The following is a 16683-nucleotide window of genomic DNA, read 5'->3' on the forward strand; positions in this document are numbered from 1 at the left end:
TCCCCCCCCGCCCCGCTCAGCCAGTGAGCGGGAACCGGTCTGTATGTGGGATCCGAACCCTCGGCGGGAGTGCCTGCCGCACTGTAGCAGTGCGCCACCGGGCCGGCCCACCCAGTAATTATTTTTTTGAATTTGGAGATAATTTTGGATGTATAAGAGTTGCAAAAGCAGTACAAAGAGCTTGTGTGTACCCTTCACTGCATTTCCCCTTATGTCTACATCTTATGTAACCTTTGGCCAATGATCAACAACAAAGAAATCAACATTGGTACGGTACTGTTGATTAAAGCACAGCCCAATAATTTCCCTTTTCTGTTTCAGCACCCTCCATTGCATTTAATTGTTGGATTCCTTCGTGTCCTCTGATCTGTGATTGTCCCTTAGTCTTTTCTTGGGTTTCGTGATCTTGACACTTTGTAGTGTACTGGTCAGTTCTTCTGTAGAATGCCCCTCAACTTAGGTTTTCCTGCTGTTTCTCATGATTAGATTGAGATTTGGCATTAGGGAAAGGACACCACAGGGACCATGTACCCTTCCCACTGCACCATGTCAGGGGGACGTGATGATGATATGTGTTACCAGTGAGGTCAAACTCGCTCGTTGGTTGAGCTGGTGTCTGCCAGATTTCACTTTGGTAAAGCTACTATTTTTCCCTTTGTAACTAACAGATATTTGAGAGAAGATACTTTGAGATTGGGAGAATATCCTATTTCCTCTTAGAGATCCTCCCAGTAATTTCAACGTCTGTATTAGTTTCTGAGGGCTCCTCTAACAAATTACCAAAAACTGGGTGGCCTAAAATAACAGAAGTTTCTTCTTTTGTAGTTTAGGAGGCCAGAGTCTGAAATCAAGGTGTCTGCAGAGTTGATTCCTTTTGAAGTCTGAGGGACGATCTGTTCCTGCCCCACTCCTCGCGTCTGGTGGTTGCTGGCAGTTCTTGGCATTCCTTGGTTTGTAGCTGCTTCACCCCGATGTCTTATCTGTCTTCACATGGCCTTCTTCCCTGTGAGTGAGTCTCTGTCCTCGTCTCTTCTCATAAGGATGCCAGTCATTGGATTTTGGGCTGTAATCCAGTAGGACTTCATCTTAACTTGATTACATTTGCAAAGACCCTATATCCAAATAAAGCCACATCCACAGGTCCTGGGAGTTGGGACTTCAACCTCAACACGTCTTTTGGGGGTACACAATTCAACCCACTACACCATTTGTCTCAGTTTGTTTTCTGTTGCTTATAACAGAATACTTGAAACTGGGTGATTATAAAGAAGCAAAATTTACTTCTTACAGTTCCAGAGGCTGGGAAGTCCAAGGTCAAGGGGATACATCTGGTGAAGGCCTTTTTGCTGGTGGGGACTTGATAGAGTTTGGATGTTGTCCCTCCAAAACTCAGGTGGAAATCTGATCCCCAATGTAGCAGTGTTGGGAGCTGAGTCATGGGGGTGGATCCCTCATGAATGGATTAATGCTCTCTGGGGGGTGGGGGCCTGAGTGAGTTCTCACTCTATTAGTTCCTGCAAGTTTGTTGTTTAAAAGACCCTGGCACCTCCCCTCTCTCTCTCTTGCTTCCTCTCGCCATGTGATCTGCTTGTACCCACCAGCTGCCTGCCACTTTCCACCATGAGTAGAAGCAGCCCAAGGCCTGTGCCAGATGCAGCTGTCCCAGGATCATAAGCCAAATAAACCTCTTTTCCTTATAAATTACCCAGTCTCAGGTATTCTGTTATAGCAACACAAGACAGACTAAAACAGGACTCTTCTGCAGTCGTGAGGTGGCAGAGGGCATCACACAGCGAGGGGGCTGAGCATGCTAACGTGCTAGCTCAGGTCTCCCTTTCTCATCTTATATAGCCATCAATTCCACTCCCATGATAACCCATGAATCCATGAATGGATTAACCCATTTGTAAGGGCGGAGCCCTCATAACCTAGTCACCTCTCAAATGCCCCACCTCTCAGTACTGCCCCATTGGGGATTAAGTTTCAACATGTGTTTCAAAGGGTAAACATTCAAACCACAGCACCATCCACGGGTGGATCTTGCCTGCAGCAGTTATCTCTGTGGTAGGCACCCTTACAGGTTGGTGCCTGTGTCCTTTGACATGGCTCCATTGTTCTTTTCTTTTCCCTTCTTTTCTCTCCTTACTTCAATCACTCTCTCTCTCGCTCGCTCTGTCTCTGAAATCCTTTTTTTACTTTCTGGTATCATACAGTGCTCCAGGTTCATCTTGTTATCTTGTATTCTCATTATCCCAGTCCTGGAATCCACAGTAATCCAGGGAGCTCTGGTTCCTTTAGCTGAAGAATATTTAGAAATAAAGATTAGGGCAGTAGGGGTGCTCATTGATGCTGGGTTGTCACTGCCTGGGCTCTCCCTGCACCCCCGCCCCCACTGATGCATGCATACACACACATCTCTCTGTCCTTCTGTGTCCATCTATCTGTAAAACAAGCCTGTGTCCACACTGATACCTCTGACTCCAGTTGTGCTCCACAGGACTCATTCGAACCTTCCCGCTTTCCTTATTTGTGACTTTTTCCTTCTGCAGTGAGGAAACCTGGCTCTTATTGTCTATAATATTTTTACGTATTTGTTCAACTCTAGCACACATACAAAGTAGTTTGGAAATGTATGCCAAGAAACACACTTACCAGCTGGAATCCAGTGTGTGTGTACAGTTCTTTTTATCCGTACAGTATCCAGTCAAAACCCTGTTTGCCAAAGTTACTTAGGTCAGCTCCTTTGTCCCCCACCCCGTTCAGTGTAGTTGTGATTCATTTGTAACACACAGTCATTTGTCATCATCTGCATTCCATCTCTCCATATCCTGGTTAAAATTTTTTTAATGTATATACAGGAAACTTCACTCTTTGTTGTGCTCATGGGATTTTGACTTTGAATGGTGTGTGTGTGTGGTGTGTGTGTGTGTGTGTTGAAGACATGATGAATAACAGCTTATGCTGAGGAAGTGGAAAAGCTGACTGTAAGTTTTGGCCCATGAAAACACAGAAACCCAGAATGTATGCACCAGGAAGGATGTTAAAAATTCCCCAAATCCTTCATTTTGTAGTTGAAAGGGGTCACTTGGGGTGACAGATTTTGTTTTTGATTAGCCTTTTTGCTATCCCCTCTAGTACAAGTGTAATGCAGAATGGGTGTCTCTGAGTCACTATTTGCTTTCCTTTCTTCCTCAGCTCATTGGGGGAGTCCTGAGCAGTTGCAGATGCGGCACCTGTGGTCATTCTGTCCTATGTGGAGACAGAATGCTCACCTTGCAGTGCTAGCCCGGACAGTTGGTTCAGCAATCTCACGGGCACCTCCTGGGTGAATCTGCCAGGGGGACTGCCCATGGCCTTGTGTGCTTCTGCAGGTCCTTCTCAAATCTGTCTTGATATCTGGGCTTCCTCCACCCCCATCAGATATAGTGAAAAGGTGGGAGAACCCTCCTACCGAGGACTGCAGAACATTGGGGGCTTGGAAATGGGGTCCCATGATCTCAGCTTGTCACTGAGAAGTTGGCTGTGGCCAAGGAGGGCTGTGTTTGCACCTGAGGTCTGACTGGCCGGTTCTTGGATGCTCTCTTTTGTCTGAATGGGGCATGTTGGTGCTACCCAAAGATTTCCTTGTTCCTTCCTCATACTCCCAGGATCATTCTGCAGGACTCTTCTTAGATCTCCCCCGGGGTCCCTCCTTGTAGCTTCAAACACTTGAAAAAACACCTGGGATTTCTTTGTCTCTGGCATTCTGTGGCTGCCCAGGTGGTGTCGCTGCCTGTCTGGGTCGGCTGATGTCCAGACTGGCTGGTCATCTGCTTTGCACAGAGCTGGCACTTCGCCCCCTCTGCTGGCCGAATGCAAGAACTACAGGGAGGGCGACTTGGCCGTTTGTTGGTGGTGCTGTATGTATCTTCCTTCAGACCCTGGTGTGCAGAAAGCACTCATGATTTTTTGCTGAATGAATAAATTCTACTTTAAAAATAAAAGAATATTATTATTTTATGAGAGTAAAGTTTCAAATTTAGTTTTTTCCTAACCCATATTCTGACCTTGCCAGTTTGTCTATTGTTTTTCTAATCAGAAAGTCCAGTTCCTTACCTGGGAGCTTGTGTCCCTGCAGGTGTTAATCTTGGATGCTGGTAGGAATAACTGAGTTCCACTTTGGAGAAAACCATCATGTCCTGAATACTGTCATAGAAGTGGGGTGACTGTTGGGAGCAGTGTGGTCTCAGAAGTAGCCTGACCTTTGCTGTTAAATTTGAATCCCAGCTCTGCCACTCACTACCGTGTGATACTGGGAAAATTACCTTAACTTTCTGGGCCTCAATGTCCTCATCTGTAAAATGATCCACCCCAAAGAGGTTTTAAGGATTAGAAAAATGCATGCAAAGTCACAGTGCCTGACATGTCTCCACATCCACCCCTGCTGAGGGCACCACCATTGTGGCCGTGTTTGGTAACTTGGTAAAGGGTCTGTGTGCATCTGTCCCTCCACAGCTGATCAGAGTGGCCTGTGAATGGCCCAGCACATATGGCTTAAGAGTCAAGCTGAGCCTCCAAGTGTTGAAGAGATGGAAGTCCAGGGGTGGAAAAAAGATCTGAGGATGAAGAGGCAGTGAGTGCCTTGGGCTGCAGAGCAGCTCAGCACCTGTCCCTTCTGGGAATGACATCCCTCTCCTGTGGAAAGCTCCTCTGCTCCCTCTTAGAACCCAGCCACACACTTTGCTATCCCGACTGCAACTGGACATGCCTGGGGTGAGCACGTGACCCATCTGTGACCTGGCCAAATGGAGCCCCTCCCTGGGATGTTTGCAAACTGGAGCTGGAGAAAGCAGTTTATTTCTCTGGTGGCTAAAGCTGTAGGTCAAGGGCTGGAGGAGACAGAGGGAGGAGAGGCAATTCTGTTTTCAAGCCCAAGGTCCAGTTGTCTCTGAGGTCCAGCTGCTCTTTTGAGTTTTATGAATACTTCAAGGAAATTCCCCTCTTGTTTTGCCCAGTTTGGGTTTCTGTCACTTGCAATCAGAAGAATGAACAAACAAAAAGAAGCCACGACTAATGCAGTTATTTACACACTAGTAGATACACGAGGAGCTGTAGAGCCCTGTGGATAGTGAAGCCCCGGCAGCCGGCCCTACAGCTGAGGTTGCCCAGAGCCGCCAGGCTCCGTCGCTGGGAGGCTGGCCAGGGTGTGGCTGCTGTGAAATGCTCCTGCAAGCCCCTCCCTCCATCTCTCCTTGATTTGGGGCAGGGCTCATTGTTATAGCTCCCAACAAGGGCACAGATTTGGCTTTCAGATGCCTGTGGCCATTTGTGACCTATAACTCTTTGGACCTCAATCTTCTAACTACAGAGTGAAGATAATATGTGCCTTTTAGGGCGGTTGTGAGGATGATATGAGCGTGGACGCGTAATGCACTTCACTGGTCTGGGTATAGCCAGTGCTCACTCCGTAGTCACTCAGACTAAACAGAACAATTTATTGGCCTGAGAGCTGCCAAGTTCTGGCCCTCTTTAGTGAAATAAATGATGGCCACTTTAAGTCGGTTCTTGATGTTTCTGCCACATTCACATTGCTTAACATTCAAAGATGGACTGGAAGAACTGGGGACAGGAGGTAACTACACCTACGGGGCCTGAGATTCCCTGGCCCCAGCTCAAACACCTTACTTGAGAGAATGATTTCCTTGCCCTGATGTTGAATGGACCCAGATCTACAAGATGTTCTCTTTCTCTGTTTTTTCTGGCTGAAATCTTAACTTATCACTCTTATGATAAAGATGTGCATGTGATACAAGTATCTCAGCGAGTTTAAAAAGAACTCTATTTTTGTATCGAAGTTAATCTAGCTGAGAAGTCATAGACAAAATGCTCTTGGAATTATAACATTGTACCCAAATGGCTGAAATCTTAACTTATCACTCTTATGATAAAGATGTGCATGTGATACAAGTATCTCAGCGAGTTTAAAAAGAACTCTATTTTTGTATCCAAGTTAATCTAGCTGAGAAGTCATAGACAAAATGCTCTTGGAATTATAACATTGTACCCAAATGGCAAAATTTATGGGTTTGCTTATTATGGATGAATATCCTAATGTTGACCAAATCAAACAAAAGCCATACAAAAAACCATACTAAATAAAAACCAAACCAAACACAATCCCTCCAAAATAATCAACCAAACTTTCCAAACCTCCCAATGTTTCTATTTTGCATTGAAGATGCATTTTATTTGATAAAAATGTATTTGGGGCAAGGACGGATAAAGGAAATAGGTCGGTTTTAATGGCGTAAATATTCACTTCAAACTCAACGTGACTTAAAATTTTAAGTAAGCATAAGTTATTTGGTGTCCCACAGTTGTTAAATGATGAAAATAAAGAGTATTAAAAAATATACTGACATTGAAGTGCCCCCAAGATGCATTTTTGCCTTGAGAAGATTATTAATGATGTCGATAGAAAAGGACTTAGCCATTTTAGAAATTGTTTAATATCATTAGAGGCTGTTCAGGGAGCTTTGGCGACCAAGATTTAGTTATTAGACAGTGGTGAGTGTTACTCATAAAAGCCGACCAGTGTGAGATGACCTTCACTGTGTGCTAAAGTCACATCTAACAGTTACTGCTTATTTTCTGATGGGTGTGTGCTAAGTACCTGGTGTCTGCTTTAAGTCTCACAGCAGCCCAGGAGGGGGCTCAGCCATCACCTCTACTTCACAGGTGAGGGAACTGAGAAAATGAATCTTAAGATATGCACTGGCTGATCAGGGGTGAGCTCGTATGGCCTGTGGGTCCTCTTCACGCTTTGCAGGATAAGGAGATTTATGGTTCTACGATTGTTTAAAAACACAAGTGCCATTGATAGTAGACAGTCTCAGAGATCTTACAAAGTCTTGACTAACTTTTCTTTCCTTAATAAAATCTTCCCCAGAACCAGAAAAAACCCTTTCTTTCCCAATTGACAACACATGTAAGTTTCCATACACAAAGTTGAGTTGCTCTTATCCCCACCACTTTGTTGTATAGTTCCCTTACTTTTCAGATCTTAGAATTCACTTTATTTTGATTTTTGCATTCCCTGAAATAATGACCAAAGGCTTTCTTTCTTAGAAACCTCAAGTTTGTAAAGGAATCTCACTTTTTTTTTTTTTTTATCTTTTTGTCTTTTTTCGTGACCGGCAACGGATCGCAACCCTCAGTGTCGCGCCCGTACTGGACCGGGACCGGCAACGGGATCGCAACCCTCGGTGTTGCCCCCGCTCCTCGCTCAGCTAGTGAGCGGCCTGTCTGCACATGGGATCCGAACCCTTGGCGGGAGCGCCGCCGCGCTTCACAAGCGGTGCACTGTAGCAGTGCGCCACCGGGCCGGCCCTGGAATCTCACATTTTAATTCAGTACTTATTGGTCTGCACATGGGATCCGAACCCTTGGCGGGAGCGCCGCCGCGCTTCAAAAGCGGCGCACTGTAGCAGTGCGCCACCGGGCCGGCCCTGGAATCTCACATTTTAATTCAGTACTTATTTTTGTCTGATGGGGACATGGGTGTCTACACAGAGAGGCTGTATCATGCAGTCCTTTAAAGCACCAGCTTGTTCAATCTGGGTTCAGTTGAGATTTTGCCACTGACTGGTTGTGTGATGGTGGATGAGTTACTTAGCTTTCTGAACCTCCATTTCCCTATCTGTGAAATGGGGAGAACTCTTAGGGTCAACTCTTAGGGTGATGGTGGGCTTAAATGAGACAATGCATGTGCAGGATTTAGAATTATGCCTGGCTGCATTAAATGCTTAACTAATGGCAGTTTTACAAAGTTAAGCTATATTTGCACCTATAAAAATACCAAAACCCATAACTTGATGGCTCCCAGAAACTATTATTGAATAAGATTTCTATATCAATAGTTGTATTATTTGACAAATTATTTTGAAATAGTGTCCTTGCGGGTATTTTTCACTCATTATCAATTTTTTTCCTATAAACTTTTAATTTAAATACTCTAAAAATCTGTATTCATCTGTTTCTGTTGTTTATAATAGAAATACATGAAACTGGGTAATTTGGAAAGAAACCATATTTATTGCTTACAGTTTCAGAGGTTGGGAAGTCCAAAGTCCAGGGAACACGTCTGGTGAGGGTTTTCTTGTTCTTTGTGGTGACAGTGCAGGGTATTATATGGTGAAAATGGCAGGAGCTAGAGAGAGACTAACCTCACTGGTGCTCCTTTTAAAGCCCTCAGAACCATGCCCGTGACCACCATTAAACCTTCAACTTATTACCCAGTGAACTTATTATCAATCCATTCACCTCCTAAAGGCTCCACCTTTCAATTATTATAATAGGATTCCCCACCCTCTTAACACTGTCAGCGGGGATTAAGCTTCAACATGAACTTTGGGGGGACACATGTATCCAAACTATATCATAGTCCTTGCTAGTTTGTCCCTTGGCTTATTGCTGTTGCCATGAAAATCTTAGAGCCTAGATCTTATGGCTTCATAAATTGGTAATTGAAAACTTTTGTTTCGTTTCTAAGCATCAACATCTAAGACAGCACAGTAGTTGATGGGCAGAGACCATGAACCTTCTTTGGCCTGTGAAATCTTCCTTACTTATGTAGGTTCTGAGGTTTTCATGTGCCATTCTCCATAGCTTTAGGAATATTCTAGAGAATGGAAAAGGATGAGTAGGACTTGGGGATGGAATTATTTTTCTGGGATTTTTTTAGAAGTTGGTAATTTATGCCAATAGAAACTAGATTGTTGTGCTTTCAAAGTAGCAAGATTCTGACTAAACACATATTCTAATCAGCCTGTCCCCCAAAAGTCTCACTCATCTTAGTTTGAAATGTGCAGTTTGGATCAGGGAAATGAGTAAAATTCTTTGTCTACCTTCTGATCTCTAGGTCATATTTTACCCATAATTCTACATTAGCTATTCCAAAATGCTTAAAAGCAGGAAATACAGAAGTCTACTAAAAAACAGGCTCAAAGGGCAGCACAGGTGGGGGTGGAGAGTGGCAGGTGAGTGGTATGGGGTGTGCATTTTTGTGTGCTTGTATTCTAAGTGCATGGTTCACACGCATGTGTATGTTTTAACATGCTGTCAAAAACATTAGCCCAGTTTTGTCTATTTACGAAGTGCTTTTGTATATACTAGTTCATTTGATCTTCTAAACCAGTGGTTTCCATTGTAGGTTTCACATACCCTACTATGGGGTATGGGAAGAAAATATCAAAACTCTGATTGATATTTAATTGTTATTGCATCTTAGTATTGCTCTATAAAGTATATACCATATTAGTAAAAGAAGACAGTACCCTTATTTGTAAACATGCTTATATGAAGAGGTGCAATATTTTTTATTGATAACTGATGCAAGATCAAAAAGGTATGGGATCCCTGGTATAGTCTTAGTATTTCTCTAAGTGTGACTGGAGAATTGCCACATCAATGTTACAGATGCCAGAGCCCCACCTGAGACCTACTGAATTACAAAAATCTGCTGTTTTGATAAGGACACCACATGCCTCAGGAGCTTACAGAGAATGTCTGCTTACAACTCTGGGAAACAGGAATGAGCTCCACTTTACAGATGAGGATACTGAGGCTTAGAAAATTTAAGAAACTTAGACCCAAGGTCATACAATGAGCAAGAGGCACAGCCTGATCCCACCCCAAGTTTATCGGGATTAAAGAAGCTCATGTGTGTGAATTGCCAGGCAATTGCCAGGTGGTCAGAACCTCAGAAGACCTGGAGGAGATGTGGCATGGCTGCAGGTGTCACTGCACAGCCAACCCCATGCCCTTTATCCCGCTTGTAGGAGCCAGGAGAAATGTGAGATTTGAGTCTCATTACACGAATACACATCCTTTCTTTATTTTGAGTTCAAGATGACTGAAAAATGAGGTCAGCCAAGCTCCCCACTGCTAGACACCAAACATTAGTTTTCTTAAGGTTTTGGTCTCAATTTGGGATAACTGCCCTCAGGGTAACATGGACTATTATAAAGTCCAAACCTTCACCAGCTGCCCAAATTCTACTCTCTGTCCAGCTTTGCACAGGCACCAGAAATTGGTCAAATGGAGCAGCTAGTCTGAAATTGAAGAGCCTGGACAATAAAAGTAAATTCTATTCTCTCAAATTCATATAGATTTTCATTCCCACAGCCTGCATTTATACCTGTATTACACCATACTAGTCTCCTAATTAGCATTCAGAATTCTTGGTTAGCTGCAAGATGTCTCCTCAACCAGACTGTGAAGAGTTTTCATTCTGTCATTCAACCAATAACATTGATTTACCACTTTGTGCCATATACTTTCTTAGATCTAGGTGAAAGGTACTTGTTTAGTATAGTCAATTTAGCTGAAAAAAAATTGCTAGTAATTGACTCCAAGTGACTTACTTTAATGTTCAGGTAGGAATTACCTGTAGTCAGCACACTGGCTTGCATACAATATTCCTTAAAGTGGACGGTGGTGGCGGGGGTGGGGGGAATGCTTGAGAAGTTAGCAGACTGTTCAGGTGTGTCTGCTATGTATAACCTGATACATGGGAGAAACTCACAAATTTAGTAAACAAATAAAAGAGCTACTTATTTTTCCCTAAGATTACAGGGAAAGCACTTACCATTAAAAACAAATGTTGGCTTACCTGTGATTAATTGTCACTGACTCCATAATACAGGATTTTAAAATGAATGAGGTTTTATCTAGAGGGAAAAAAAAAAAAAAAAAACCCAGAAAGCAAGAATGTTTACATTTTATCATACTCATTGTGCAAATAGGAGCCCCCTTGGTGAAGAGTGGAGTCCAAGTCCAGGACCAGATAGAGGCCACATCCTGTGCTGCAGTAGAGATTCTGTTCCACCTGCTATGTGGCTGCACACCGATGATCAAACTAGGGAAGTCAGGAGACATTTGCTCATGTACTTGCATTTGGTGTCTAGTTCATTTGTCCCACAGTCTCCTGCTTGGAGGTAATGATGGAAGAGGTAGGAAGAGAACAGAGATCCAGAGTGGGGCAGAAAGAGGGAAATGATGAATGACCGACACTCACTGACCATGGACAAAGGGGCATGTGCTATGTAATAAACCAAAAATTCTCTTTATTATTTTTTGCTGCTGGCTGGTATGGGGGATCTGAACTCTTGACTTTGGTGTTATAATACTGCACTCTAACCAACTGAGCTAATGGGCCAGCACCTCTCTTTATTCTTTTGGAGATCTGGCTTGTCAGTTATAACAATTTGCTACTATCTGCCTTGGCAACCAGGGAAAAACATTCAATTTCATATTTATATGATAGTTCAATTTCCCCCAGTTGAAAGTTAAATGTAACTTCTTAGCCCAAGAAACCTATATGTAATATATAAATATAGGAATCTTCAATCAAAATCAAAATTTAACATGGTAAATATCCATGTTGGGTAATTGGCTAAGGGTAGTACAGAACTGGGATATCTGCACCTGAGCATAATTAATGCCTTAGAATCAGTGTCTGTGCTTTCAAATTGTCCAGAATGTTTGAAAAGGCTCACCATTTTCAACATCACTTTTCTGAAAAGGGGCAGCGTCAAACTTCTGAAAGACAGTACTACACACAGCAAGATGGTAGACAACCTGATGGATAAAGCTAAAATCTGGAGTTTCTTTTCAACCTAGATAGTCTGACATTCCTCTGATGTCCTTTGGTGGAGTCTGAATACTGGGGTAAAGATGAAAGAGGCCAGAATTGCTTCTTTAAAAAATGTTTGAAATTCTTGGCTATATGTTTACCTTTTTGAAGTTGTTATTTGCAAAAAAGACTCTTTAAAACTTAATAGAGTTGTCAATTACGGTGAACTCTCTGCAACAGTTCCAAAATGTAAAATTATATGCCTATGTAAGAAGAGTGTTTCTGGGTAAGGGAAAGAGACCTGTCTGCACGAATACCTTACCTTACCCCTTCCTCATCTGAGTTTTCTTTTCATTCATTTCCTGAGGAAAGTTGGGATGGCAGTAGCTATCCAGTCCTCTTTCCTCTGGACAAAGGCTTAAGCCCCTTCTGTGTCATGATAAATGTAGATAGACTCTTTCAGTCTCTTACAAACTAGCTCTATCCCAGGCTTTTGGGTTTTGAGGACCTGGTGTGGCAGAGACTATAAGATGACCACCTCAAAACTGTGTTTACTTCCCCTTCTTAGTAATTGAACCCTGGATTTATTTGGGAAAGCCATGCACACAGCTAGAAAGACAACTATTCTAGCCTCTCTTGCAGCTAGATGTGGCCTAGTTACCAGATGTTGACCAATGGGTATAAGTGGAAGGGTTGAATTATACTTCTGGGATGTCCTGAATAGTGAATAGGATTTTTGGCCCCTTATTATTTTTTTTCCTTCATGGAATGCAAATGTAATGACTGATGCCCCAGCAGCCATTTTAGACCACAAGGTGACCTTGAGGAAGAAGCCAAAATGATTGAAGGAACATAGATCACTGATACATGGAATGCCCTATTAGCCAGGAATGCTACCTCCAGATTTGTTTTACGTAAAGATAAGTTAAACCTTTATTTGCATAAACCATTTGTCGCATGTAGAGGAACATAATCCCAACTGATATACTTCGGACACTGTTGAAGGAATATGCACTCTGAAATATGAAGCATTTCGTGTACTAAATAAAATAGAAAACACCCCTACAATGTAATTAACAATGCCAACAGTTTATCTTTTAAGGGCCCTGAGTGACCTTGTATGTAGAGATGGCTTGTCATTGTAATACCAGGACAACCAGGGTAATGTATGTTCATTAAGTATTTGTAAGAGTGTTATCCTTAAAGATGCTGGAAAGCTCAGAAATCATGTTTTATGTTGAATGATTACCAAAAGGAAGTGACGAAATTATAAATACTTCATAGTCTTAGTTTTCAGTTGTGAGGATGTAAAAACATTTTTAAAGGATTTGCTTTTCACTACTAAGACATAATTTTTAAAGTGCCTACTGTGTGCCAGGCACTGTGCTAAACACTTCCATGCTCTTGTTTAGTCTTTATAAACACATACTATTATTATTATCACTAAAGAGATGAACAAAGAAAAGGGTTAAGTTACTTGCCTAAGATCATATGACAAAGCTGGAAATTAAACCAAGGTCAGTCAGATTTCAGACGCTGTGTTACAAAACTCCATACTGAAGCATCTTCTGTGTTTATATTTTTCTAGATAGTTTTGACTGGCCTTAACTCCTCTACATTCTCCAAGGAGCCATGTCAATATGGCTGTCCTTGTTTTTATAAATTAGGAGGCTGAAATCCAGACAGGGCTTGTTCATCTTTAAGGCAAGACTGGCACATGTGGTCATGGTATCAAGAGTTTGAACTCCAGGGACAGAGACCCAAAGCTGTGCTTTGCAAATTGACTTGATCTTTCTTGACTGTAATTTTCTTATCTAGTTCTTTAAATTGAAAACATCAAGGGTCACTGATAGTCTGGGAAAATTAGAACCACGTTTGAGCTAAGAAAAAGAGACACATATGATGTTATATTTTAATTAGAATGAGACATTTAATGGCATAAAAACACTCCATATATGGCTTCGAGGTCCCAAAACTCATGAACTTAAAACCCAAATATGATACCAGCAGTTTTAATAATTATTTTGGCTAGCCTTCCCAATCCCAAAGGAGATTAAAAAGCAACATATAATAATGTAAAAAAGTTAAGGTCAAGCTGTTTTAATATCACATCACAGCTAATGACTAACCATTTGTTTACTAGTGGTCTTCTCCACCTTGAAAGCTGCCAAGCTTAACTCACTGTTGAACAAGTGGTTAGTTATTAGTTCCCTGGGTGATTGTCCCTGAAGTTAAGCCATGCTCTGGGGACATATTAGGCACTTTAAATGGGATAACTACCTTTTCCAGGTTGGGTATAATGTTTGGCTCTCAAAAGCATGGTAAAGAATTTACAGTCAAACAGAATGCTCCGTGGTTGCGTGTCCTTGAGATTAAGCATTGGGATTTCAGAACATTCTCATGAACATCTGTACCAGATGTTCTGGAGAGCTTTAAGGGTTGGCAAGCAGGCTGTTTAATTTCTGCATTTGCTGGGGACATGGACACAATGTCCCACTCAGATTTTAATTCTAGTGTCCTGAATGACAGTCCATCGACAGAGTGACGTTGCCAATAGTGAACAAACGGTATGGCACAGGTACTGACGGTCAGAACAGAGGCTGGATGTAAACAACTGGTAAGGCCGCACCAGTGAATGCTGAAGAGCTCTGTGTCTAAGGAGCAAGTGCATCTCCAACGCTCAGCATGACACTGGCCTACCTGCCTGCACAAACCCCCTCCCCTAATCAGCCTCATCCACATCTTCTCCAGCAGTAGCAGCTTCTAGAGCTGCCAGGGCTTCTGCCACCGCTGCATCCTCATCCACCATCTCCCCACCCCCATCTCCACTGGAGCAGTAGGTATCCTTCTGCCCGTCTCTTGAGTCAACAGACACAGCATGACCAGGACCCTCCTCTTTAAAGCAAACACTTAGAACTTCTGTTGCCACGGCCTCATTTAATGAATCCCAGCTTCTCTTCATGGAGAAGGGCATATTCAAATCATGCCCTACCAGCCTGGGGCAAATTCCCTCCAGGGGCTCATCCTCAGTGTGGATCTGGAAAAAATCCTTTTTTTCAAGATTAACATTGTCTACAGCTGGGCCCGAGAGCTGAGGGTAATCTGGGGCTGGTATCTGGAAGACATGGTCTTGTACTTCCCAGGCAAGATGTTGTGCCTTTGAAGGGGCTCTGGAGTCTCCATTTCGCATGACTGGAGTCTCTTCCAAGGCTGGCAGAACACAGCCCTGTTTCCCGGAGTCCTCTTCTTCCAGGAAGGGTTGAGTTGGGTGAACGTTGTTTGCAGGACCGGCCCCGGAGCCCTCGGGGGGCTGCAGAACAGCAGCAGGGCTGATGCCATTGGCAGCAGTGCCAGTCTTGTCCGCACAGTGTCCCCCTCCAGTGTCCCCCTGAGGGAGCGCCTGCGGAACAGCTGTTTTGCCTCTGCTCTCGGTCCTCTTCAAGCCCTCACTCTGAAGATCATTTTTATGCACCAAGACTTCATTGCTCTGTTTGCCTTTTAATTTAACAGTGTCTTCATCTAACTTATAGCTGCTTACTTCATTGACGTAGCCAGGGGAGGGCACTTGGACGGGATCAAAGAGATAGCTGGGGGTAGAATAATGCAAATTGGTCAGGCTTGCACCGCTGTTAATACTTCCTACCACAGGCTCTGCACTTTCTACTCTTCCCACTAATTTAATTTCTGTGATTAGGTGCTCTTTTAAATTAATGTAAGCGTGTCTGAATCAAACAGATATAGCTGGTATAAAAATGCTCTACCACTGGAAGCAGATCTTAAAAAGAGATCCGAAAAGGGTGTGTTGTGTGTGTGTGTGTGTGTGTCTAGTACAAAGTAGTTCATGGAATTTTAAAATTAAAAAAAGTAGATAAATATCCCCTAAGAGGGAAATAAGGAGTTAAGTACTGGTGGTATGTCCCCTCAATGGAATATTATGAAATCATTAAAATAACTCTGAAATCTGTAATAGTATCAAAGATACTTATACTAAATATTTTTTGAATAAAGCCAAATATCACATTATGATTGCAGTGGAGTATGTGTCTGGAATAGAACTAGGATAAAAAAGACAATTTTATTTGTGAAGAAAGCATGATCATCAGCTAATTTTTTCCCCTTTATCTTATGTAGAAGTTGATTCATGTTATTCAAATTTTTATGAAATGTTATATGGACAAAATTAAAAGCACATATGATGGTACTTCAAAAAGTTCACAGAGAGATTCATATTATCTTTTAATTCTATTTTTCCATGAATTTTTTGAAATACCCTCATACGTGCTTAGGGTGATTTATTTTCAGTGGTGCCATTTCAGGCATCCTCTGAAACCCAAGTTTTTATTTGCATTGAAGCTCCCTGGAGAAATGTAAATTCAACCCAAAACAAATTCAGTCTCAGAGAATGATGGCATTCCTTTCCAACATGCTTTGAGTAGTGAGCAGAAAAAATTTAAAAATCTAGGTCATGTGTCCTCTTAAATGACATCAAAACAGTTCTAAGCTTTAAATTTATTGGCAATGTGGATCATGCCCCAAGATGGATAAATGCACTGAATACATGCCTGGTCTTTAAAAGCAACTTCCTGATAATCACAAGTTCCTCCCTTTAGACGAAGTGATTTTTCAATTTTACCTTTGTATCATTTTACAGCACCTGCACCCCATCTGGATTACTTTTTGTTATCATCTAGAAGAGAAAGTGTAAAAAGGAGAGAACATAGTGAATGATATTTCAGTAGGAATTAAGTTTGCTTTTTATTTTCCAGATACTCAAAATGAATAGTCACAAATTTTGGCAAAAGGGTAACACGTGGGTCAGGGAGGGCACTGGCTAATGGAGACATCGCCACATATATAAAATCATCGATTCTGAGTTCTCAAACTTTTACTGACACTTGCCTCTGTGCCAGACCCTTTCCCCTATCTTATGAGCTATGTATTTCCTCCCCCTTTTACAGATGAGGGAAACATGGGTGGAAGAATGTGAGGGGGAGAAAGGACTTGTGTGGTTTTCTGATCCATGACCTTCCAGAGGATACAGGAACCTGACCAGGGCACAGCCACTGCTC

At 42.5% G+C, this 16683-nt stretch overlaps 1 protein-coding gene across 1 annotated transcript; it reads right to left on the reverse strand.

Annotated features, from left to right (window-relative positions):
- Positions 1-13512: 13512 nt before the first annotated feature.
- On the reverse strand, positions 13513-16279 carry LOC103605716 (chromosome unknown open reading frame, human C4orf19). The gene is made up of 2 exons (XM_008590343.1): positions 16248-16279; positions 13513-15201 (listed from the first exon to the last, which is right to left on the reverse strand). Exons 1-2 carry the CDS (start codon positions 16277-16279, stop codon positions 14337-14339), a joined length of 897 nt encoding a protein of 298 aa, XP_008588565.1. The 3' UTR covers positions 13513-14336.
- Between the last annotated feature and the right edge of the window lie 404 nt (positions 16280-16683).

Source organism: Galeopterus variegatus, unplaced genomic scaffold (genome assembly GCF_000696425.1).
Source record: "Galeopterus variegatus unplaced genomic scaffold, G_variegatus-3.0.2 Scaffold6011, whole genome shotgun sequence".
Taxonomy (NCBI): domain Eukaryota; kingdom Metazoa; phylum Chordata; class Mammalia; order Dermoptera; family Cynocephalidae; genus Galeopterus; species Galeopterus variegatus.